At 38.7% G+C, this 27,938-nt stretch overlaps 1 protein-coding gene across 8 annotated transcripts in view; it reads right to left on the minus strand.

Annotated features, from left to right (window-relative positions):
* The window catches only part of LOC139950172 (uncharacterized), a 165,235-nt gene that overhangs the window by 109,128 nt on the left and 28,169 nt on the right, over positions 1-27,938 (minus strand). For 7 of the 8 annotated variants that reach the window (XM_071948805.1, XM_071948804.1, XM_071948806.1 and 4 more), the window contains exons 2-3: positions 3,621-3,635; positions 1,150-1,218 (exon numbers count right to left, since the gene is read on the minus strand). In XM_071948805.1, the coding sequence (XP_071804906.1) occupies positions 1,150-1,218; positions 3,621-3,635 (84 nt within the window). The remainder of the gene's footprint in view (positions 1-1,149; positions 1,219-3,620; positions 3,636-27,938) is intronic. The other variant, XM_071948802.1, reaches the window with a different exon arrangement.

Consider the following 27,938-nt stretch of genomic DNA (forward strand, 5'->3'; position numbering starts at 1 on the left):
GCGTTGTACTGACCCAGAAATAGTTCAGGCCCCTCGGGACCCGAATCCGTTCAATTCATACCCGGAGATTTTTTAGAAACAAACACATCACTTAAAAACTACATGTAGTTGTTTTGAAGCATTGAGGCCGATTTGAGTACATCTCCGTCAACACTTTATTAAATCAAACACCATTAGGTAATTTGATGGCCTAGATATTGAAGGCTTTGCAGCAGGATATGGAGTCCGATCATCCGCCTTCTCCTTAAAGGCAGTGGACACTATTTGTAAACTCAAAATAATTATTAGCATAAAATCTTACTTGGTGACGAGTAATGGGGAGAGGTTGGTAGTATAAAACATTGTGAGAAACGGCTCCCTCTGAAGTGACGTAGTTTTCGAGAAAGAAGTAATTTTCCACGAATTTGATTTCGAGACCTCAGGTTTAGAACTTGAGGTCTCGAAATCAACCATCTAAACGCACACAACTTCGTGTGGCAAGGGTGTTTTTTTCTTTCATTATTATCTCGCAAATTCGATGACCGATTGAGTTCAAATTTTCACAGGTTTGTTATGTTATGCATATTTTGAGATACACCAACTGTGAAGGCTAGTCTTTGACAACTACAATAGTGTCCACTGCCTTAAAAGGCACTGGACACTTTTGGTTATTGTCAAAGACCCGCTCTCACTTGGGGTCTCCCTACATAATAACAAATCTGTACAGTCTGAAAATAGTGAAAGAAAAAAACCTTTTTGCACACATTTGTGTCCTACGGCTATGCCTGAAGTCTTTTATCAATTTAGTAGAAACTACCTCTTTCTCAAAAACTACGTTCCTCACAATGTTTTATACTATCAACAACTCTCCATTGCTCGTTACCAAGTAAGTTGTTATGCTAACGGTTATTTTCAGTAATAACTAATAGTGTCCACCAGCAGGATTAATCCTATTTTGAGTTAAGGACGATCTCGTACTCGTCCTCACTAAGGATGGCATTGCATCCTAACGTTCATGGTTAAGGATCTTAACTCATCATCAGTCTTAAGATTAAGATTTGGTGAAATCGACGGCAGCGCCTTTAAAAAACATGAGGTCATTTGATGGCCTAGATATTGAAGGCTTTGTAACAGACTCCTATCATCCTCCTTAATCTTAAACATACTGACCTTGGCTTTGAGTTTCTTGGAGGCGTCTGCGTCGTGTGACTGCTTCAATTTTCTCCGGATCACGTCAACCTGACGAAAGATACGACAAAACAGAAGATGAAAGGACGGTGTGATTACCACAACATTGGAAACACACTCAGACGCACTATAGTCAATTTGGCACCAGACAGACTTAACACTGAGTACAGTCACTTCACTATTAAGAGCACTGTTATAACGAGGTTCTTCTTATAAATAGTTCTTGAACAAAGTTCTTTAGTTTTTGTGCAACCAAGAAAATACACCGTCCACCGTTCAGTGCAACTTCGATGACCAATAATTGAGCAAAAACGTTCCAAGATTTCTTATTCTATCCACGTTGGGATACACCAAGTAAGAATACTGGTATTTGACAATTTCCTTCAGTCAGAACAGCTCAATTAACCCCATACCCAGGTTGCAGCCCTCAGTAGAATCACATACCAGTGTTGCAAACTGGGCTACTTTGGTGTTGTCAAAGACCAGTATTCTCAGTGAATGTATCCCAACATGCATAAAATAACAATGTGTGAAAATTTTGACTCAATTGGTTATAAGAGTTGCAAGACTGAATAATGAAAGAAGTAACACCCTTGTTGCACTTTGTGTGCTTTCAGATGCAAAGGAATCAGGCTTGAAGTTTATTATTCGAGTGAGAAATTACTTCTTTCTCAAAAACTACGTTACTTCACAGGGAGTGGTTTCTCACAATGTGTGATACTTACAACAGCTCTCCCTTGCTCGTTACCAAGAAGTTGCTAGGCTAACAAAATATTTTGAATAATTACCAAAAGTGTCCAGTGCCTTTAACAAAACATGTAAAATGGCTAGAGGGTAATGTCAATCCCGTTTTCGAGAGAAAAATAGTTGTCAGCAAGATGAAATTGACCTTGGGAAAACTAACCGAGGATTACATCATCAACACGTAAGTGCGATTTCCAGTACAAGTATATCGTGACACATTTAAATCACTGTAACCCATGGTTACACAGTAAACAATTACTGTGTTTTTTAAAGGCACTGGACACGCTTGGTAATTGTCAAAGACCAGTATCCACACTTGGTTTATCCCAACATATGCATAAAATATCAAACCTGTAAACATTTGGGCTCAAATGGTCATCGAATTTGCAAGAGAATCGTGCAAGATAAAACAGCATTGTTGCATTACTTTGTGTGCTTTCAGATGCATAATAAAAGGCTTCAGCTGAAGTATTTTATTATTTTAGTGAGAAATTAGTATTATTATCAACAGCTCTTCATTGCTCGTTACCAAGTAAGTTTTTATTTTAAGTAATTACCAATAGTGTCCAGAACCTTTAATGACTAGAAAGATCCCATAGGTTTTACTATAAACAGACAAACAAGTTGAGGCATGCATTACTCAAGCTACACTAGTAGAAATGCAGCTGCGAGAGCAGTCGATAATTTGAGGGAAATGAAGTTAGACAAACTACTGTAGTCCAGATAGCGAGAGAGAAAGTGCGCCAGAACTATATTTGACCCTTTGGCTCATTTACAAATACCAAGCCAGAATTGATCGAATTTAATACAAGTGTGGGAGCCACACTGTTTTAGAAATATAACACTAAATTTAGATTATACAAAAAAAGCTGTTTGATTCAAAGTAATCGTGACCTGATCAAGACGAATCAGGTTAGTAAGTTCAGGTTTTATGATGAAAAACGAATAATAACAAAGACATGGGAGGTTGTCTTGTTTCAGAATCAAACTAATTTCTCATCGTGGTCCTTGCTCTGGTTACAACACAGACAAAATCACCGGCAAAAAAAATTTACCGGTAAACGGTTGAGCGTTGAATATGGCGCCCTCTGGAGGAGCTCCTAGTGCGAAGTATGACGTCACAGTGGTACGTAGGTTCGTCGCATTGGTAATAGTTTGTACAAATTTACCCTAAAACCAATGATCCAATATCATAATAATACGTGCAAAAATAATACAGGTGCAGCCTGTAACTCTCAAAAGTCTTAAAATGGTATAAGTCAGGCTGATCAAATCATTCTTGCCAAAATGTGTGCACTGATCTTTTTTGTTATTATATCGGGAACCACAAGTCTGTTTGTAACTCAACATTAACAGACCCGTGTATTGAGAGAGTGGCGACAACTTGTGATTATCGAAGCCATGCTGTGTCAAAACTAAATAAAACACGCCATGAGCGAATGCATGGTGCCAGACTAGTCTGCATGTTGGGTTGTGCTGCATTTAGACCGAAACATGGCGTCAAGCAGCCACGTGACCGAATAACACGGGTCTCTCAATAAACAGCTATTGGCAAATGGTGCAACTGATTCGTGAATGCTTCTAAGACCTAATCAACCATTTTAAGACATTTAAGACTTTATTTCACAACTTCACTGAAAAAACACCAACACTTACTACTACTTCAACACCGATAACAAAAAAATACTTAGCCACAATTTGGTACTTACTTCTGTCCTATGAAGCTGCATGCGAGTAAAGGGAAAAATAATACACATGAATTTCATTGGAACTAATAATGGGATACCGGTACTTAGGTTGCCTACGAAGCGGTTTTGGCTGTGTCTAAAATTAGCGACTCTGACTGCAGCTGTTGTCAACAAGCCCTTGCAGTGATCTATAGCCGCAGTCAGAGTCGCTAGTTTGATAAACAGCTTCAGTTTCATGCAAAGGAATTGGAAGGAATAAAATATTATCCGTTTATCATACTATTACATCTCCACGTGAATTACTGAAGAACTACTATCATGAAAGAAGTTCATCAGGCTGGTAAAAGTACGAACTTTCACACATATGGGACCCCCTCATATTCCAAGTTCCGCCCCGGGGGAGGACACACTCGGCCAAACCACCACCCAGTGGCCGTAGCAGGAAACAGCGCCACCAACCGACTGGTGGTGCCTCGTTCTGAGGATGACTAGTGAAACTAGTCGAAACTTGAACGAAAACTACGTGAGTATTTGGCTGTGTTTCATAGAAAATTCATTTATTAAGTTAAAGAACTACTGTATCGCACAATGCATGAGTATTGAGTACCGTGGTACATAATGGTTGACTAGACTTCCAAATGAGTCGTTCAAGTGAGTGTGTCACTGCGCATGTACGTTGCTGGTCAGTAGTCGCCTAGAATGTTCGCACTCGAACTTGCTCCTAATCTCTCCAATCCCTACCACAGAAATGCAAATATTGGCCCACTTTGGTGATAGGGTTAAACATTGACAACACCACGATTGCAGAGCTTGATTACAGCAACCAAAGTATGCAGAAATGCTCCGAGTTACTCACTGATTAGAATCTGTTGGTCTATAGTAGTAGTCTGACTGTTCCACAGTCCTGTCAGATTTTTAATTAATGGCTGTGTAAGCTCTCAGGGAACCTTAAAGGCACTGCACACTTTTGGTAAAATTGTCAAAGATCAGTATTCTCACTTTGTGTATCCCAACTATGCATTTAAAGGAACACGTTGCCTTGGATCGGACGAGTTGGTCAAAACAAAAGCGTTTGTAACCGTTTTTTTTTAAATGCATATGGTTGGAAAGATGTTTTAAAAGTAGAATACAATGATCTACACAAGTTTGCCTCAAAATTGCGTGGTTTTCCTTCTACTGTGCGAACTAACATGGTCGGCCATTTATGGGAGTCAAAATTTTGACCCCCATAAATGGCCGACGTGTTAGTCGACGAGGTAAAAGGAAAACCACGCAATTTCGAGGCATGTTTGTGTGGATCATTGTATTCTACTTTTACAACATCTTTCTACCCATATGCATTTTATAAAAAACGGTTACAAACGCTTTTCAAAGACCAACTCGACCGATCCAAGGCAACGTGTTCCTTTAACAACAAATCTGTGAAAATTTTAACTCAATCGGTCATCGAAGTTGTAAGAAAAAAACACCCCTGTTGCACTACTTTGTGAGCTTTCAGATGCATATTAGGCTTCAGCTAAAGTTTTTTATTACTTGAGTGAGAAATTACCTCTTTCTAACAAAATAAACTACGTTACTTACTTCAGAGGGAGCCGTTTCTCACAATGTTGTATACTATCAACAGCTCTCCATTGATCGTTACCAAGTAAGTTTTTCATACTTACTATTTTTTCAAGTAATTACCAATAGTGTCCAGTGCCTTTAAATACTGGATGACAAACTAAATAGAAGCAACGTGAACCTTAACTGATGGTATCGCGTTGCTGCGAGTAAATTACATTGAGATTACAAAACCGTTGCGACTGAGAGATTGCTTATTCCTGGATGGTCAAACAAAATGTCATCTCATAGAGTAAAATGGTGTGCTGGGAATTTGAAATATTTAACTTTATTTTAAATATATATTTAAACAAAATACTGGCAACTACACAACAATCATGCTGATATTATACCGAAAATGCACTTGTCACATGCGTTGTACGGTATGCCTCGCGCGCAATGTTTAAAATTAAAAAAATATAATATTTGTTCCCATATTTCATTTCTTTTATGATCCGTTGGTATGTTCAATTTGCTTGAGTGATATTTGAAACTAACCAAAGTATAGTTGGCCTACTACTATGTTTAGTGGAATGGTATGGACAATATTGCTGGAAAAGTCTGGAGGGGGAAATGACGTCATCTTCTCCTTGAGGAAAAAAGGACATCTGCAGAGTCCCCTACAGTGTATTCAACAGTGGTGTGTTTCCGGTATAGTACCCTGACTCACACAGGCTAACTTAAACGAATATTGTGTCTGGATTAACGGGGAACAGGTCATTGTTAAGTGCGGAAATTTCATCAAGGCTGCGAGTTGTTCGCTTGAACTTCAAATAATAAATTGTGTTAGGCCTGCGGGAGAAATAAATTGAATGACAAGACATAAAACGATTGAAGGATACCAGCAGGAAATTGATATTTATTTGGGTAATAAAACAAGTCATCGTTGTGGGTTTGTTTTCTTCCTTTAGACGATATTCTATATGGGTTTTTAACTGATGAGGAGCGATAAGTAGATATGGGTTTACCTTGGCCAAAACATTAACAAACTTTGTAAATTTGTACGCATCACTTTAATGATTGAGCTTAAGTAAATGGGTATTTTTTGACCTGATAAGTTATGTATTTTAATGTACTTTTCTTTAATCTTTTTTTTGCTTAAGCTGATGAGGTGCGGTAAATGAGTTTGCCTTTAAGCCAAAAATAAATAACCTTTAAAGCCATTAGACCCTTTCGGTACAGAAAGAAAAGAAAAAAAGTTCACAGATATACAAATAATTTACAGGGTTTACAGAAGGTAATGGTGAAAGACTTCTCTTGAAATATTAGTCCATGAAATGCTTTACTTTTTAGGAAAACGGTAAAACAATATAAATTCTCGTTAGCGAGAATTACGGATTTGTTATAAACACATGTCATAACACGGCGAAACGCGCGAAAACAGGAGTGGGTTTTCCCGTTATTTTCTCCCGACTCCGATGTCCGATTGAGCCTAAATTTCCACAGGATTGTTATTTTGTATATAAGTTGTGATACACGAAGTGTGGGACTTAGACATTACTGTTTACCGAAAGTGTATAATGGCTTTAAAGGCGACAATTTGTAAACTTGTGCGCATCACTTTAATGATTGAGTTAAAATAAAGTGGATACATTTTGTGACGTTATAATGTAAACTAATGTATAACCTGGTCTGAACATTATAGTGCAGCAGTTGAGTGAGTTTGGCGAGTTGGGCCCAGTTAATGCTGAATCACGAAAACCGGTATGTTCCCCACAATTGGGGCATATAAACAAATGAAATATTGACTTTCATGACAAGTGAAAATGGGGGAGGGGCACCTGTCCTAGACTATATTCCCTTTGGTACCCCGGCCCTATCAATGAGTGTACATTGGTAACGCGTACAGGATGAAGTGGGGGCATTCATAGGTCATACAGTTAAAGAGGGTCCGGTATCAACTGGGGCCCTCCACCGGTTTTCCAAAGTTGTTACAAGCACTGTCATTGGATTGGTCTTAGTGCCATTGGTCTAATATCCCTGACCTACACCCTCATGACTGGTATTCAACTTGTTCTTTTTAGCTTAGCAAAAGACAATATGTTAAACAAACTTTAACTCAGTTTCACCCACGCACCAATGTTTGTAATACTCGGACTTTCCCGACCTCTGCTAAGCAAAAAAACAATTGTTAAAATTACATTGGGGATATGATCGAGCAAGACATGCTGGGGAAAAATGGCGCGGCGAGATCGATCACCCATGGGAACGAGGCTGTGGTCCAGCTTACTAACTTGATCGCCAGCTAGACCAGCATGCACCCCATTCCATGTCCAATGCGCGTGTATTTGCGATAAGGTCTATGAACCACCCGGTTCCACAGCACAGCTTTAGATATCCGGATGATTCTGGTTAAATAACAGCCATTTTTCACCTGGAATGACCAGCTCAAGGGACGCCGACCAGTCAGGTGACAGGGTCAGACAGAAGGTTTTCTGCCGGTCTTCCGGTCTTAATCTTTCAGGAATTACCATCGAGTTCCGGCTACCATCATGGTTTTGTTTGTCATAATATTATCTACAGCATTTCGCAACCGTTCGGTTGTTTGAATCTTACGTGTCGATATATTCAATTAAACTAACTATAGAAAATATCATTTGAAAAGGTGGTCGCGTTTGAGATATCACCGAAAATCCGGAGCGATTATGTCCACAAAGAATAATCCCTCGGGAATACGCAATGGGCAGCTAAACGCTTCCCAGATTCACTTTGGGGCATAAAACTGATATAGTTTTACATATCCTACTCTACTTTGAACATGGAGGCTTTGAAGTGAAATGTTTCGCAACAAGTCTTACTACCGAAAGCTGCTGTGGACTTTAATAGTCATTAATTTTTTAAGAGTAAGACCAAAGAGTGTGACCAAAGGTATAGTTCCATTTAATAATGGGATTGGGTACTTTTTGTATTTTTGTGTACGAGATAATGGTGGTAAAAAGCTTCCCTTAAAATATTACTTGCTAAGGTGCTGTAGTGTTTTAGAAGTGAGTAAAACAAGTTCATGCAAATTATTTCAACATGTAAAACGGATTTTACGCGACTCTCCTGAAAACATCGCTCAACTATTTCAACTTTTTTTTCCTCAAAAACTTGACGACTAATGAAGCTGAAACTTCTACAGGTAAATTATATTAAAACAAATCTCCATCATACATTGAGTAGAGATTCATGTCATGGCCGACAACTTGATCTACAAAAATTATCAAAACCCTTTTTAAAGGGTTTAAAAAGGAACACCCATTGCTACGCCGTCTGGTTCTAGGGAGCCGGCTCCGTGGCATTTAAGAGAGTGAGCAAAACACCGGTAACAAGACTAAAATAGACCACAGGAATGAATCAAGGAACGAACGAAGATTCAAATGGAGACGAAATGGTTAACCAGGTCTCCACATCTGGCCAAATGCCAGTTAAAACACCTAAGGACCAGTCAGAGAGATTTCAAAGTGATCCGGCTGGCTATAGTTGAGCATCCTATTATGGACCTGTGTTCAGTTAATAATGTGTTTTCCCGTAACCCTCTGCATGTATCAACAAACTCCATTACATGCGTTCGAAATAAACCAGGCATAATATTGTTTTCCTTGGAAAAAAATTAGGGAAATTCTGTCGAGTATTCAAAGGCTGACCTAAATGTACAGCAACACACGGTTTAGACTCTATTATACTTTTCAGGTCTTATTATTACAACATCTCAGATTTTTCCAAGGGATACAACATAATTACATTGAGGGTTCTAGGAAGAATATCATTCCTGACAAACCAACGAACGGTCCTTCGATATAACTTTTAGGCAATTGAGTTTTAAATTACTAATCAATTAAACTTGAAATGTATGATGGGATGATTGTTTGTCATTTATACATTTATATTGTTTGTCATTTATAACGAGTCAGTTTCAAATTACATGCCTGTTTAGAAACTCAGCTGTAACAAGGACGTTGGTGGCAACACTAAGACAACTTATGAGATAGTATACACATAATGACCGGGGGTTACTGATAAAAGAACACCAAGAACAAGATGGGTGTCCTCGTTTAAATTTTGACATTTTATGATACTTCTGTCAGTCACAGTGTCACCAATCAAACGGGTATTGCAAATTATTTAAACCGGTAGCTTAAAATCCAAAGGCAATCATTTAAGCTCATGGGTAGTGGCAACTGCCATATTCAAACTCTGGAGCATGTACAGCTCCGGCTTGGAATTGTCTTGTTCCAAAGAAGATAGGGAATTTCCTGCCCGTGTCCAGGGCATTTTGGGAAAGCACGCTCTTGCAATTTTAGACAAAAATGTTAGACAAGAGTTGAATGCCTGACGTGTTCAAAACCAACAGCTCGTCAAACAACATGGCTGCATACGATCATTATAGATCACGCAGTTCTCTGACACCTCGCTAAATTCGCTTTAAACCAAAATGCCGGGTCAGAATTGACCCGGATCAGAATTGACACGGAACCGTAGCTCTATGCACGGTGCATTTTTGACACGGATCCTAGTTCCATCGAGCCACACCTAGTATGATCCGGAACTATCATTACACTGACGCAGGATCAGAGTCAGTATCCACCTTTTTGTTCATATACCAGTTTCCGAGTCAGATTGATCCACGAATGGGTCATGGCTGAGCCACAAACTGATCACGCCCAGTAATCTGGGTTAGTTTTAAGATTTAGGCTGCAGTTACTCGTACTTTTTGTCAAGTTTCATGAAAGTGTAACTATCGTTTTTAGGCATGTCGTACACCAAAATGCAAAAGGTCCTTGTTAATGTTAAAAAACACAGGGTCTTTTAGAATTTTGTTCGTGACTTGTTATCACAGGTTTGCTCTGAAGGATGTATACATTGAAATACAACGTGGTTCTTAAAAACAAAACAATAATGGCTATTTTTTTTAATTAGCATAAAACCTTGCTTGGTAACAAATAATGGGAAGAGGTTGATAGTGTAAAACATTGTGAGAAACGGCTCCCTCTGAAGTGACGTAGTTTTCGAGAAAGAAGTAATTTTCTACGAATTTGATTTCGAGACCTCAAATTAAATTAGATTTCGCATATGTTGAGATACACCAAGTGAGAAGACTGGTCTTTGACAATTAGTAATAGTGTCCAGTGTCTTTAAAAGAGAGACGTTGGTGGCATGAGCTTTCGTAACAACAACTTTGAACTCTGGATGACAGTTCTATATTCGGTCATTTGGAACCTAGGCTCCGTGTTATTCTGGATGATGCTCTTAGGCTCACATAAACTGTTGCAGACTTGGGTTTGGAAACTCAGTAAAAGATGTATTGCTAGTTACCCCATTCATTATTAATTGTAAGGATACGGGAATTAAATTTCCTTTTCTAGCACCTCGGGCAAATACAATCTCCAGAGGATTCCAAACATCAGCAGGATTTTTAAGTTTCACATCAAACTTTGACAGTTTGTTTTTTCAAGGGAGCCAAGTTGCTTTTTGGATGTACACATAACCCAAATAACGCTTCAGTCACCAAGCATTACGTGTTTTCACATGGCCCCAACGGGATGACGAAGTTTACCGGCGAATTACCAGCGACTGTAAATAAGAAATGAATAAGTGAATGGAAAAATAACAGGAAGGCCCCCCTCCCCTCCCGAAAGAGACCGTTAAAGAAGATAAACTTGTATATAGTTTGGGGAGCTGTTTGTGTGTGCGCGGTAATGCTCATTATAAAAACCTTTCAAAGTTGATAACCATACGGGATAGGTTGCCGCTTAAACACAAATTGCTTCACACCCCAGAAAGAAATGAAAAATGATTTCATATTGTTTGAGCCATCGGTACTGCCGCCCAGTTCTTATATACATTTACACTTCACAGTGAATAAACCCGCATAGAATTTAAGTAAGGCAACTTTGGGGGGACCTTGGCCATTTAAAAAAAAAAAATGTTGATGAGACTAAGAAACGCTGCAGCTATTGAGTGTATAACATCCTATTGAGAGACAATTGAATGTGAACTTAAATAAATATTAGTCACAAAATAGCCGTTGAGTTGTGACATAAAGACCCAGGAAACAGCCCAATTCGCACCATGTGCCGTCGCTGGGCGTCTTGCCTGCCCCGACACCATTCCAGCATCCATCCTCAAAAGGCCTTAGTTCCTCTCTAGAGAAATTTATCTCTCGGAGGAAAATGACGAGTCGTCAAGTCATAGTTCAGCTCGAGCCTCTCCTCATCATCACAGACATAAAACACATGGAAGAGACAGCGACCCAGGCTGCATAGCGATTGTATCAACTCGGTGACAAAATGGCGTCGAGCTGGCACTAGCCTAGACTTAGTGACAAGTCGTTAGTCAGTGTCTATTTGTCTGCCAGTGTGCCTATTACAAGCGCCATGCAGTCCATCTAAAATGTAACAGTCACAGTGGGATTATCATGCAACGGTCGTAATATTAGGCGTCACGTACATTATTGGGATCGAGAATGTGTGTACCGTCCCCGCAAATATGAGAAGCGGGTGGCGCATTAGAATGCACAACAATTACCGACTTGATTTCAAGAATAGCACTAGCCTAAACATTATGATTAGTTACATCAGTAATTGGGGCAACAGGCCAGATCCTTCGAGTCTGAGGCTAATAACTGATCGAAGACCTGGTTTCAATTTGTTCTGAACATAGATTTCATGATTTGAGGGAACTTAATACTAGCCATATCCCTGACGTTAGCTGATTAGAATACGACACCGCGAAAAATGCAGGGGATCGAATTATGGGCTCAGAGCTTCGCTCAGCAAACGCCACCAGCGGATAACAGTCACCATGTCATAATAGAACCAGTATATACGAGGCGTCTTGTCAGATACATCCATAATAAGAAGTTTTATTACTCAAAATAATTGTTAGCATAAAAACTCACTTGGACGAAAACTATTGAGAGCTGTTGACAGTATTAAACATTTTGAGAAGCGGCTCCCTTTGAAGTTATAACGTAGTTTTTGAGAAAGAGGTAATTTCTCACTCAATTAATATTGAAAGACTTTCGACCTGAAGGCCTTTTTCATGCATCTGAAAGTACACAATTTTAATTTTGTTCTTTCTTTATTCTTTTGCAACTATACGCTGACCAATTGAGCCAAAATTTGTACAGGTTTGTTATTCTATGCATATGTTCGGATACACCAAGTGAGAATACATGGTATTTGAAAACTACCAAAGGTTTCCAGTGCCTTTAACATGTTAATGACATTGTAATAGCAGACTCTTTGACCAGTTGCTTTGGGAAGACACCGCACTAGGGCATTGAACCGGCTCGCCATGACCTCAAGATATCCGAGTTTGCAGCTTATTGAATTAACTTTCTAGTTTGGCTTGGCAGGATGATTTAATCACAACAATATGTTGGAATTATATGTAAAAAGAAAAAAGTTAATTCTGACCACTGAAATGTATCCTTGGGCAGTTTCAATAAACGCAGATCGTAAACAAATCACCGTTTTTCATGGTTACACTTAAAGACAGTGGACACTATTGGTAAATGTCAAAGACCAGTCTTTTCACTTGGTTCAACATATGCATAAAATAACAAACCTGTGAAAATTTGAGCTCAACTGGTTATTGAAGTTGCGAGATAATTATGAAAAAAACAAAAACACTATGTCAGAGTCAGACGAAGTTGTGTGCTTTCAGATGCTTGATTTCGAGACCTCAAGTTCTAAGTCGGAGGTCTCGAAATCAAATTTGTGGAAAGTTACTTCTTTCTCGAAAACTACGTCACTTCAGAGGGAGCCGTTTCTCACCATGTTTTATACTATCAAACTCTCCCCATTATTCGTTACCAAGTGAGGTTTTATGCTAATAATTATGTCCACTGCCTTTAATATACAGTACACCTGAGGTCCTGCATTGTTTTGGTTGGAGTGATTTGGGAGATGAAGTATTCCTAATGAGCGAATTGAATGCGGGGAACTTACTATTAATATTGGCAAAAACGTGAAGCGGTTATACAAATAATCCGTATATTGAATACACTATCTGAGAATCGTTTTATGCTGAAACGTCCTCCGATTGAAATTGTTTTATTCCTTTCTCTAAAACCAGATTGCTTTAAAGGGAATTGCTTGTCTATGTATCAACAGAACACCTGAAGTACTTTTTACACAGCAAAAGGCTTTTATTGTTTAAAACAAACTCTTTTTCATTTGATTTTCCTCTTCAGAAACCACAACCATTAACTGTTACAGTAAACAAGTTAAACACGACTAGACTCACATATTCTCCATTTACAAGATATTCCATATCAACTAATATTTAAAGCCATTGGACCCTTTCGGTACAGAAAAAAACAAAAAAAGTTCACAGATTTACAAATAATTTACAGGGTTTACAGAAGGTAATGGTGAAAGACTTCTCTTGAAATATTAGTCCATGAAATGCTTAACTTTTTGAGAAAACGGTAAAACAATATAAATTCTCGTTAGCGAGAATTACGGATTTATTTTAAACACATGTCATGACATGGCGAAACGCGCGGAAACAAGAGTGGGTTTTCCCGTTTTTTTTCTCCCGACTCCGATGACCGATTGAGCCTAAATTTTCACAGGTTTGTTGTTTTATATATAAGTTGTGATACACGAAGTGTGGGACTTGGACAATACTGTTTACCGAAAGTGTATAATGGCTTTAAATAAGAAGCACATGTTCCAATGCGCACTTCAACCATTGACTCATAGTGGCGTCACAAGCTGATACCTTGGCATTGGTCCCTGGTACCCACCATCTCAGGTGATTTACCTGGGTCAATGGAAACAGGTCGGCTGGTTCCCTCGGGAGAAACCGTTATTCAACACGTCTTGTTGTACATTGCCCTAAAACGTACCGTCGACTGTATGGTAGAGTTGGTACCATGCAGTGCATAAAAGCTGTAATTTTATTTGTACTTAAAAATACTTTCGATAAAAAGGTCAAAATTAACATTTGTTGTGGTTCTCTTTAAGCGTGTAACGAGAGTAAATTGGGCTCATTAATATCTAGGCTGAAAGCTCAGGGTCAGACGTAGTTACATCCTTTGTTACGTCATTGAATGACGTCAGTGTAAGGCATTGACATGATCTTTGAAAATAGTCTCTTAAAAAATCAAATTGCTATGGTGATCATATAAAAAATAAAATTCCAGAACTAATTGCATCGACGTCACCCTACTGCCACTAGCGGTAATTACTCTAAATATTGTAAGCATGCAAACTTTCTTTGGAACGAGCAGTGGAGAGCTGTTGATAGAATAATTGTTGTGAGAAACGGCTCCCTCTGAAGTAACTTAGTTTTTGAGAAATAGGTTATTTTTCGCACAAATATTCAAAGACCTTGGGCCTGAACCCCTTTTAGGCATCTGAAAGCACATCAATTTGTGCAACAAGGATGTTCTTTATTTCATTATTCTCTCGCAACTTCGACGACCAATTGAGTAAACAAAAATCATAGATCTGTTATTTTTCTACATGTTGGGACACACCACGTTAGGAAACTGGTCTTTGACAATTACCAAACGTGTCCAGCCGTCGATTACGCCAAACTCTTCCTAACATAGAATTAATCGTAGAGCTCAGGACGAGTTAAATTCCCTATCTAAACACGTTAGTACGCATTAAACCCATCCTAAGTTAGGACGAGTTACTCTTCCTAACTTGAGATAAAACACTAAAATGGCGGTTTGTGAAATCCTGCCCGGTGCACTTTAACGACGGTGAAACAATGGATGCGCAAAGATTTGTACGCTTAGTTTGGCCAATGAGTAAGCGTCTCATGACATCGTCAGCTACGCAGGGCTCTATTGCTTTAAAGCCCACCAACAGTAATTGTTTATGAAGTAAAAGACCCAACAGTTCCGTTTGGGTAATATATTTCCTGATAGATGTGTCTGGAAGAATACATATCAACTACAAGTAGCAAATCTAAAATATTATCTATAGAAACATGAGATATATAATTTGAAACTATGAGAAGATATTTACAACAAATAATAAAACTTCAGAGGGTTTAAAATTTGAATATAGATCAATTTTTTAAGTCCACTCAATCTGTCTACACGATGAACAGGAATTCAAAGCTTTAATCAACGCCTTACTCTAGAAATTACCACTGAGGAGATGCAAGTCAGGCTCGCAACACACCCAACCTCCGAAAGGGCTGTTCACGGATGAACAAAACTTCAGGTCAATCTCCTAAAATTAGAAATGAATTTGGTATCTTTTAATCCCCCTAGTCAGGAATAGGTGGCTTGGCCATGGGTGTGGAAGTAATCACTTCCGACTTCGCCTATGCTTTATTAAGGTCAGAGTTCAACCTGTGAAGAAAGAAGACATCATCTCCAATTATGTAGGTCGTTCATTGGCCTTTGGGTTCTACATAGAGCAACATAATCTCTGTACTATGCTATTAACAACCAGAGAGCCATTTCCATATGATACAGCTGACCATATTAAAGGCATGTTTTCAGAATATAACTGTTGCATTAGAACACAATTTTGTATATGCTAACCACAGTTAGCTGATAAGTATTTTTAAGTAATATTGTGTCCTTTAAGTCGCAGTCGACAAAAAGTTATAAACAAATCACCCTTACTTTCGCAACAAGGACAATATTTTGCCAGTGGTAACGTGTGAGGTGTCGTGGCCGAGATCGGTGGACTCAAATTATGTCATTTACAGAATGTAGGTTCAAATCCTGGCCTGGTCTGTCGCGACAATTTTGTCCCCGCGCAAAACACTTTATCATAATTGCTTCTCTGCACCCAGGAGTACAAATGGGTACCAGCAAACCAGCGAGAGATGGGCAGTAACCTGCGATGAACTGGCATCATGTCCATGATGAGGATTATCATTATTCTCGTTTATTAGAAAGCCAAAGAAACCGGGTATAACCAGCGGCCTAATGGGCTATATTGACTCGGTACTTACTACTCTGTCCCCTTTGATACAATGAAATGCCTTATATAGACGAATCTGCAATTTGTTTTCCGTCCCCTTGCCTCGTGTGGGCTGAAACAGTCTTCCTCACTGGTACGGATGCCAGTAGAGCACCAGTGGGTGAAGTTGTAGGAAGTTCCGGACTCTACTACTACGCTTGTTCTTTATCGCACAAGAGCACGCGGGTTATTTAGAGTCAGATGACATCCCATGTCTACTGTCATAGAGTAAGATCAATCCCGAGTACCTCCCTCAAGCATTCGCCAAAGTTAAAAGTTTTAACAGACTGTTAAATCACCCCTTTTCCCAACTTCAGTAATTTTCATCGGTGCTTGCACAGTTACTGTTCATTATTTTGTCTTGTGCGTCTGCTGTCATGGGTCATGACCATGTACTTTGGTCAAACTTGGATATGGATTCGACCGTTCACACGGCGCAGAAACCAACGTCCCATGTCAAAGAAACTTGTCTTCCAGTAGGGGCAAGTTAGAGGTTCCATGGTTACTTATGCATGCAAATACATCCTGAGTACCAGGCAAAGTCGCCCAATGGTCGACAAAATGCCCTTTTCGAAACCACGGCTTCGACTCCAGATTTGGCTCAGGCTTTGAGTACGCGATCATGGCTTCAGACGACGAGGGAACGGAGCCTGATGACGCCGAATCCAAAGCCGAAGCCCCTCACTCGAACTTGCTCTAGGTTAACCCATGGAGGAATTCTTCCATGGGTTAACCTAGAGCACGCCCTTTCCACTCTCAAACCCCCGCGCTCCCCATGAGATCGAAAAAGAAAATTTGATACATTGAAATGCCCCCCATAATTCTTTCCTCATAATTTGGGATCCAACCATCAGAAAGTAAACCGTTGTTTGTAATCAGATATCCGCTGAAATGTCAGATTTTCAAGCCTTCTGTTAGAAACAGATGTACAGTAAATGCCTAATTAACGGGAAGTGTTGAACTTCATTCTTGTAATTTTCCTATCGCATGTGAAGTGTAAAACAGTCAGGTAGTTAATTACAAGAAGTGTTGGGCCAACTCTATACTTATCAGTTACGACAGCTGTATTCACCGTCACATAGAGCCCGTCACTCACATTAATGACGTCATGATTTCTCGATTGTTTACATTTTAAAGGTGAGGATAAACTCACAAAGTCTATTAATTTTTAAAAACATAAATGCTGCTGCATTGTATTTTTACATTGCGCCCTCTACCTGTGAATCGAGACTGATTGAATGTCATCAAAAGTGCCTTCAGATGCCTGGACAAGACTTCAGGTTTGATGAAGTCGTGTAATATTAATTGAATGGGAAATTCTCGAAAACAACGTTACTTCAGGGAGCCGTTTTTCGCAACGTGTTATACTATATAAGCTCTCCATTGCTCGTTACCAAGTAAGTTTTTATGCTAACATTATATTTTGAGCAATACCAGTATACCCAATAGTGTCAAGTAAAGTGCTTTAAACTGTTAAACTAAAATCCTTTAGTACTGCTTTAATTTGAAAGTAGAACATGTTACCCGATTCACCTCGTGCCCTGGTACTGATTAGTCATAGGCGGGAAAAGCCGACAGGCAGACGACACGGGTAAGATCATCAAGACCATCAAGACCAGGGAAAACCCTTAAAACAACGGGTTGAGAGGCCCAGGGGGAAGGAGTGGAGGTATACGACGGAGGGTGGATATCCAGATGACCTCTGTTCTTTATCAACTCAATAGGCAAGATGAACATTTTTCTACAAGATAGACATAGACTCATTGTGTATGACGTCATGAGCCAAACAAGGTCACTGAGGTCAAGGAAGAGCAATTATTGGCCGGGAGGGTGCGCAGCAATAAAAAAAAGTCCAGAAACTATCTTCATTTCGGTGACCCACAATGTTTAATCAACGCACGTAAGATACATCCTAAACGAATAAGGACGGGGGGTGGTGATAGCCTCAAGGAGTGCCTTAACCAATCCCAGGAGGAGGCGGGAGGTTCCCGATACAGTCATTAGGGAGAACACCTTCGGGGTTCTTTGTTCACAAACACATCACTTTAATACTGAGGGATGTTGATTTAATGGTGGGGGCATGGAGGGATGTTGGCAAATTGGCCACGTGACCAGAGTCGAATAATACAAAAGTAGGGTAATCAAATGCGAGAAGTCTGTTTCTCTATTGACTTTGACCGCAGTTATATGACATAATTTGTTCAATCATTTTTTTTTAAATAATGGTTTAGACCTGACCCTCCATGCATAAACTATAACTTTGAACAGTAACACTTTCTAACCAACTTTTTTGTTCAATATTTCGGACGCCGGTAACTTTACGATTTGTATAAATGCATTTTACTTTCAATAGGTCATAATTATTTTAGTTGATTGATTCATAAAATCTGATGTGTTTATTAAATATTACTGCTATGTGCATTTCTTTGCTAAGCGAACAAGAATTATTGGGGTGCATTCGCAACAAATAAAGCTTTATGTTATGTAGGCTGGTAACTATATAACATGTTAGTTTTTGTGCTAACGGGGTTCATAACGGGGTCTGTTCAGATGAAGGCGATGTGGTTATTCTCGGCATATTTTTGTAATTACACCTGATCTTTAATTCTTTATTAATCGTCTTGGCGTGTGGCTAGAGCTGATAGACATGTACTTCCTCATCCCCTATACAGTTTGCAGCATGTGACCCCTTCCCATCCACCCTACTTCTTGCCGTACACCACAAGAGTGATTACAGTCGCCCTTGATTTACGTCGACCGATCTAACTTACGTCAGAATGTTCTAGACAAGGCTCTGTATTTAAGGAACGATCTTGATAATTGATTGATTTATGTAGAGCAAGGTCTCTTGCTCCATGGTTTTTGACCCAAATGTTACGACTCTCTCGGACATCCCAACCAGCGTTGTAACTGAGAAAGCAGGGAGAAGTTTAAACCGTGTAAAAACTATACCAAGCCAAAGGAGTTGACCCGTGTAGACGTCGACACGGGTCGGAACGTCGTGAAAGGGCCATTGGATTGTGCGTCTGGTTTGGTACAAGCCCCTTCACACGAGGGCAATTTAGCAAGGGTCCCTTGCTAAGTTGTAGCATGGTTGTAACACTTTACAAAATGTACCTCGTGTGAAAGGACAATTGTGTCAACTGTCCAAGTTTTCTTGCAAAATCTTGTCAAACATTGCTACATTTTACAACCATGCTTAAGTTAAACAAGGGACCCCAGTAAAATTTCTGTCGTGTGAATCTAAGACATTCTTGCTCGAGTTTTCAAAACAAGTTGAAGTTTCATTGAAAAGCAAGACTATTGGCAGGAAGTGAGTCCTTTGAAATACAGTCCTAGTAACCAGGTAGCAAGCATAAACATCCTCCAGTCATAACCCAACAATCTTCTCAAATGAGGTTTTATCTTTTCTAAGATATGCACGTGGTGCTATTACAAGATACCCGAGCGACAAACGCAGATGTTCACTTATCATTGCTACGTTGATAAAAATATCATAAGTTCCGATCTTGACTTTTTCCAAGAACGAAATAGCATAAAACAGCAGACGGATCCATTAAACTCAAGTTATATCACAGCCTAAATAAACAAGGCGAATAGCCATTTCATCACAATGTGTATGGTTTCAAATTTGACGTAAAACTTGGTGTGTGGCCCCTGTCTGCACTCAAATCGTGGATTATTATCAACTTCAGAGTTCGAATGAAAATGTTTTTTTCTTTCCACGGATCAAAGGGGGAAAAGTTTGTCTTGGTTACAAGAATTCATGTTTGTATTTTTGCCAATTCGTAAATTTCAAAAACAGTGGGTGGTAGGTCTAACTATCCGCGTTGTGTGACTGATTCGTTTCGAAACCTCACTTTTAAAGGGAATGTATACGTTAAGTAATCAGTTTTAAAATTAATGGCGTGAACAAAAACCTTTTGGTTTGAAGACTACAACAGCTTTCAGTGAAGCATTTGGAGAAACATTTCATTTTGAGGCGATGTGGTTATGGAAAAATAGATCTGTTTTTATCCCCTAAAATTGAAATATGAGAAGCGTTACTGCAGTGACCTGACAATATAGCGTCTCTCAGATTGTTTATTTCAATTCTTCCTGCGTGGACATTATTCGCTCCGGATTTTCACATTGAGAGGTTGTTTTGTTTAATGGATTAAAACAATCAAACGGCAAACAACCAAAGGTATACTTTGCCTTTTAACTCAACAATGCTAGTCTGAAAATATGGCATTTCCTTTCCCAACGATGGTGGCGTTCGGCTTTTGTTTTAATATATTATTTTCATGGCTGGATATGAGGGCAGACAAAAATATAGTCCGGACTAAGTGTATACCGGGATGAGATTCTGAAGAAGAAAAAAAATAAAGTCTGACATTTGTTCGTCATTTTACAGTATAATTATTTGACTTCCTTCGTACACTCATCACCCCCCGCTCAACTAACACATCAAAAATAGAATAACACTTCTTTGTTTGTTCTTCTATTTCTGTTTGTTCAATTCTACCAACGTAAAGGAAAGAGCTCCCAAAGTGATCAGTCAATTATAAAGGGCATTTGAATTAAACACTGAGGGTAACACAACAAGGAATTTTACTTGAAGCTCGCTGTTTATACTGAAAATAAAGAACACCTAGACAGGTCACAACTACTGTTCATAGAAAAGTATTTATATGATTGTTATCGATGGTATTGACAATTTTCCAGTCTTTGGACCGTAAATCAAATACAACATTGAACCGAGACGGTTATTGTCTATTGCTTGATAGCCCAAGGCAAGGAATGTCTGATATTTTCACGGTTGCTGGGCACACTTTTATGCTGTCAAAATCCTGACTGATCCTTTTGTTCAAAGTCAAAGTCAAGGTTTGCATTTCTTTGATATTATACCAGATTTAACATGGAATGTTGCTCTCCAGAGGAACGGAAGCAGCTACGTACCAGTCCAATACAATTTCGCCAAGTATTTATTTGTTCATGGGCCGTAAGGGCCGTTGTCATCACTCGCTGACATTAAAGGAACACATTGCCTTGGATCGGACGAGTTGGTCTATAAAAAGCGTTTGTAACCGTTTTTTTATAGAATGCATATGGTTGGAAAGATGTTTTAAAAGTAGAATACAATGATCCACACAAGTTTGCTTCGAAATTGCGTGGTTTTCCTTTTACTGTGCGAACTAACACGGTCGGCCATTTATGGGAGTCAAATATTTGACTCCCATAAATGGCCGACCGTGTTAGTCGACGAGATAAAAGGAAAACCGTGCAATTTCGAAGCATGTTTGTGTGGATCATTGTATTCTACTTTTACAACATCTTTATACCCATATGCATTTATTTAAAAACGGTTTCAAACGCTTTTCAAAGACCAACTCGACCGATCCAAGGCAACGTTTCCTTTAAAGAGAGGAAGGGAAATGTCAACATTCAATTTTCTGATGTACTCATTTTCCGAAAGATAGAACCCTCATGTGACGGGGTCGGAATTATCCACACACTTTAAAGCTACACAAACATCATCGATGTTTTCTTTACAGTCAAGCACTTTCGAATAAAATTCCACTGTTCGTTGTTTTTATACCGGTAGTTATTTTTTGCTAACGGCTGGAATCTAAACGCACCTCTCGTAAAACTGTCGTTCAAACACATTCCCTTTAATAAATCGTAGACGTAGAAAACTGTTTTAAATCTCAGCAATTCAACACGTGAAGGGATGCAATATAATGAAGTACGTCCGGCCGGTAAATCACATGCCGAACTTTGGCACTGATCGAATGCATTTCCGGAGTATTTCGGTATTTTGGAACATGTGTATATACCATTCTAAACTCGTTATAAATAATCACATGGTAAATAATCAGCTTTGCAGATGTGTACATAAAAATAGGTCTTGTTCGAGCGAGGCAATATTAAACATTGGGTGATTTGGCATGGTACCCACACTAAAAGAAACTGGGGTGTTAAATTGATTCTCTTGGTATCTATATGTGACAACACCAACATGGTGTTAATTTCACCGACGATGTGTAGTATATAATAAGGGCCTCAGCATCTGACGTCACACTTCGAGGCTCTTGAATTAACGCCATATCATGACCTCTCATCCATTTTACATAGAGATTCGCAGTCAATTCTTACATATACACCTGTACACTTATTACGGTACAAGATGTACAATCAAATTGCACACGTGCGCAAACGATCGAAAGTGCAAGCTGACAATTACGTCATCTCGGACCAATCATAACACAGATATGGATACGTCACAGCACGTTTATCCAATGAAATCATTGCATCCATCGAAATCATTGGGCCTGTAAGACCAGTCCAATTCATTATTGCGAAAGCACAAAAAACAAAATACATGTGTCTTTCAACCACTGTTCACCAAATGTCACGGAAAAACCTAATTCAGCATACAAAGTGCACAAAATGTAAGCAAAAACAAACACTGATCAACAAAAGTTAACCTTTGCCTCTGCAAATGGTATATTTGATATAATAAAAAATATTAGTTGAAACGTGAATTTTGGGAAAACGTGTTTAGTAAACATGTTTTCCCAAAATTCACGTTTCAATATGGGCCCATCTCAATGAAGTAGGGCTGGCCAACAGATCTGAAAAGCCATATGATAAAATTATAATTTACTTGGGGCAATCCTTCGTGTTTATTTATGAATTTACTTACAATATTTAAGAGTTTATGAATTTATTCCATTGAAAATAGTACATCTATATAAAAGTACTTCAACTCGTATATAGACACTATTAATATCGTTGTATTTATTGATCCACAGTTCTAGCTTGACAGATGAAATGTAGTTCACAATAAATCTCATCCCATCCAGACAAAATAAATACCGTCTAGCGATATGAAACAAGACTAGCAATCTGAAACAAGGTTGTTTATTAATAGATGCCTCTGGTGCACATAAAGGTCACACGACTCAAAAAAGAGTCATCGATAAATCTATGTCTGACCGGAATGAAAACAGTAACAACCGCGGTAAGTCTTGAACACACAAGACTGTCGAAGCATTCCTTAAAGACACTGCACACGTTTGGTACTATATCATTGTCAAAGACCAGTCTTCTCATCATAAGCATAAAACAACAAGCCTGTGAAAATTTGAGCTCAATTGGTCATCGAAGTTGCATAAAATGCTGAAAGAATAAAACACCCTTGTTGGACGAATTTGTGTGCTTTCAGATAGGAATAAAAGACTTCTAGCTAGAAGTATTTAATTATTTTAATGAAAAATTACCTCTTTCTCAAAAACTACAATACTTCAGAGGGAGTCGTTTCCCACAATGTTTTATACTATCAACAGCTCTCCAATGCTCGTTACCAAGTCGGTTTTGAAGTTAATATTTGTTTTTGAGTAATTACCAAACGTGTACCTTCCCTTTAAATACTGTAGCAGAATATTTCAGCCCAGTGGCGTGTTGCTGAAAACAATGTTAACATGAATGGGTAGGCCTATAGAAGTTTCCTTGTTCAAAACAAAAACAAATCTATGTAAGATAATAAAAAACAACATGTTCAAACGGAAAAGAAATAGTCATTAAGACACCCGCCAACGCGAAGAAACGGGGAAAGGGATTTTACTTTTTTTAACAGACCAAGAAAGAGAAAAGTCTTATATGTACAATAACAATTTTGTTCAACTAGAGTATCCTATAACGCACTTGTATCAAACAAAAGCGTTACTCTGTTGGTAGCTTATCATCTCAAAAGTACAGACAAAAAGAAGAAAAAATACTAGTCTAAATTGATGTTTTTTCTGATATTTTTAGCATTTTTCAATACTGCAGTAGAATATGTCAGCTTGGTAGACTCTTATGACGTGTTGATGAAAAAACTATAACATAGAAGTGTGTTCGTTTGTTTGTTTCTTTGTTTTTGTTTGGGGGTTTGTTGCCGAAGAAATATTATGTCTTTGTTTTTGCCTTGTGACTCATCTCAAAAGTACAGAATTCACAACAAATAACGAAAACAATTTGTTGTTCTCAAAACTGGTATTTTTAGGATTATAGTCTCGGTTATGAAACGAATTATCTCCACCCTGTGATAGTGAAACTACTTTGAACTTGGTATGTTATTGTTCCGTCCTACTTGAGAACTTTAATTGGGAAACAACTCAGGCCTTAGGCGATTGCCTTCATGCCCCTTTTGGTCATTGCCTTGGTGCCCTTGAAATGCTCCAGTACCAATTTACAATTTTATTAATAGGGTGCCCTTTACCAAGGAGAAAAATGCCTTGGTGCCCTTGCCCTTAAAAAATGATATATGGGCCTGTTAAGTGTTACAGTTGGGACGGCCCAGACGACTTAGTCATCGTGAAATGATATCATCGCTTGAAATCACCTAAAGATGACTTCATGCAACGTGGACAGTTAGCCCCCGCAGGGATTTTTTTCTTTTTCAGTTTCAATCCAAACCTAATGGATTTGGAATGACGGCGGCTTGGGGATCGCAGCCAGTCGTCGCCCCTCAACATCTCGAACATTCACCCTCGAGAAAATCAAAGACCTCGGCCTTCTAAGATTTGATTGAGATGTGATGACAGCATCTTAAAGGAAACCCACAATATTTGTGAAACAGGGCAATCGTGAAGATCTTGCACTTTTCACTTTAAGATGTTAGGGTTATAATGTGTATGTTATTATGTAGACAACCTAATCAAAATTAAACGACGAAATGTACCAAGGGGATGTACACAAAATGGGATTTGAAGAATTGCAGCTATCAATGTATATTACGTCTGCGGTAGTGTAACACCGTGTGCATACATCTACAATGATTATGAGTAGATTTGTTCAACATAGCAAGGCAAGTTATCAAAGAACAAATCTATGCAGCAAATGAGATATTAAAGGAACACGTTGCCTTGAATCGGTCGAGTTGGTCTTTGAAAAGCGTTTGTAACCGTTTTTTATAAAATGCATATGGGTAGAAAGATGTTGTAAAAGTAGAATACAATGATCCACACAAACATGCCTCGAAATTGCGTGGTTTTCCTTTTACCTCGTCGACTAACACGTCGGCCATTTATGGGGGTCAAAATTTTGACTCCCATAAATGGCCGACCGTGTTAGTTCTCACAGTAGAAGGAAAACCACGCAATTTCGAGGCAAACTTGTGTGGATCATTGTATTCTACTTTTAAAACATCTTTCCAACCATATGCATTATATACAAAACGGTTACAAACGCTTTTGTTTTGACCAACTCGTCCGATCCAAGGCAACGTGTTCCTTTAAAGACAAATTGTGCAGAGATTCACAGTAACTACAGTACGGTGTTAAAAGTCACACCATAACATAGATATACCGAAGAGAGAATAAAAATACATCATCTGAAACATCAACATGGTTTGTTCTTTGGAAAGGCATCCAAATGTTATACATTGAACGATTTGAACACTTCCTTACAATGAAGGAACAACACAAATTAGGATGATTTTCCCTGGCTGTTTTCGAAACCAGGCCTGGTCTAGGCCTTGCTCTATATGGTTTAGTAGGGCACCGTCAGCTATTTAGAAAACGTGTGCTTTCCTTACGGGAATTCAAACAGTCGGTCGGAACCCAGGCCCGAGCCCAAGCCAAAACCGTGGCTTGGAAAACGGCCATAATAAAGAGTTTAACTCTGCTACACACAGTGACAACTGATATCGGGATAAACTCACGTGACTTGTAAGCACAAGAGATCACGCATCGAAGCTCCTCTTGCAATCGCGACTGAGGGGTCGACAATTATTCACTATGAACGAGGTTGACCAAGTTCAGGATGAGACGGAGGAAAGTTCAATGAAGATGGCGCCGGTGTAGCCTTTGTATAGAAGTAGCAGTGTGTGTTGACGTAGTGCCAGGGATCTCCCGAAGACGTACTGCTTGAAATCTCAAAGAAGGAAAGGAGTCAACGAACTCAAATGTGTCTTTGTTTGCAGTAATATGGATTCCGTTTAGCTGCATGTCCTTGTATGATAACGACAAGGCTCAACGTTATCCACTATTATAGGTGTTCGGGCTGTTACAGAAATTTGTCTCATGAAAATGACACTGACACCATGTTAGTAAAGCAAACTTCCAAAAGGTTCAGGTTTAGTTTGTTTTCTTCGTCTTTTTGTTATCATTGCCTATAGACTCACCTGATAAACAAAAAATGTTGTAACAAGAATAACCGAAACACTTCCTAGAAGTTCAACCACCATTATCTTGTTGTTTTGTGCACCGTGACCAAACAATGCATTTATATCGTCGTAAGTGCTCTCTCGATTTACCGCAAAAGTGCAATTTTGAGAGCATTAGGAAAACTCCAACATAGGAAAAGGAGGACATCCAATGATTTATTAATGATTATCAAACAGGATGTCCACATTGAGGGCATAGTCAGTATTAGTTGTTTTTAGTGCCATTTACAATACGAACGATCTTTGGACTATAATTGAAATGGGAAGTAAACAAGATGTGGTACGTGATAAGAGATGTTATAATCTTTCATTCTCGTTTGACAGATTAATTCAAATACAAAATACGACAATTGAAAGGAAGATCCCACCCCTTCAAGGTATTAAAGGGGCACCGGAGTGCATTCGGATTGGGCGATTTTTTGGGTACAACAATCATTGTTATTTAATGAATATCATTGGAAAGATGTTTTTAAGTAGCACATGATGATCCACACACCTATCCTTTTAACAATTGTAGTTTTCCTTTGCCTTCATAAACCTACCGGTCCGCCATTTTGTTGCAACAAATTTATGACTCCAAAATGGCGGCGGGTACTACTGTAGTTTACGAACTGACAGGAAACCCACATAATTTTGAGGCATATTTGTGGGGATCATAAATGTTTTCTACCTTTAAAACACCTGTCCAACCATTTTACGGTACGGTGTTTCACATTTAAATTTGCCTAATTTTTGAAATGACCTGTACATGTTTGTTGTTTTTTTTTCATTGCAATGCGGCAAGAAATTGAACGACTTTGTGAAATTGTTGCAACAAGGTTCCCCTTCGACAGAGCCTATGGTTCTGATTAAGTGTCGGATTCAGGAATTTGAAGCTTAATACTTTAATTGGAGACAAGGTGTGTTGACATTTTGGAGTTGAAGGTTGGGGTTATGGTATCCGAAAAACTCCCATAGAAATGTCCCCCGGTATACTTAAATAGGTTTCATTGACCTAATTCAATGCCCTCTCCATCGAATTTGTAATTCTGCTTTTTGAGTTACTAGCCTTAAACAAAGTTGCTTTGGACCATAACAATTCTGAGAAAAATTGTACCGAAATTAAGTCTATTCTTATTTAACAGCAGCTTCGCGAGCATTAGCAATGCATTGACTGTATACATATCTTACCCAAGAGAGAATCACAATTAACATCGTAGGGTGTTAAAATAACACCAATGTAATTAATTGTATTTGCATAAATAAGTGTTACTTGAAACACCCATAGTGTAAATTTGTATTTGTTTTTTTTACAAATTAAAGTTTCCTATACTGAAAGAACGGGCCAAGAATGACGAATGTTATTTTCTGATTTCAAAGTCATTTACAATATATATCATCATAAGTTCACGTGCCACACAGATGCTAATATGAAGCGGAAATATCATATTGTAACTGTTGTCTCATCTATCAGTTCTCACATTGACAATGTGTTTCCTTCTCGTTACGTTTCGTATCAAGCATTACAATGTTCATTCTTTGGCAAGCACTCCAAAAGTTACTGACCATTACAATTAACATTACATGATTCCCTTCGAAGTAATATGGTTCAGACATTGTTTTTCACCCAAAACATTTTGACGT

This window comes from Asterias amurensis, chromosome 17, assembly GCF_032118995.1.
Source record: "Asterias amurensis chromosome 17, ASM3211899v1".
Lineage (NCBI taxonomy): Eukaryota > Metazoa > Echinodermata > Asteroidea > Forcipulatida > Asteriidae > Asterias > Asterias amurensis.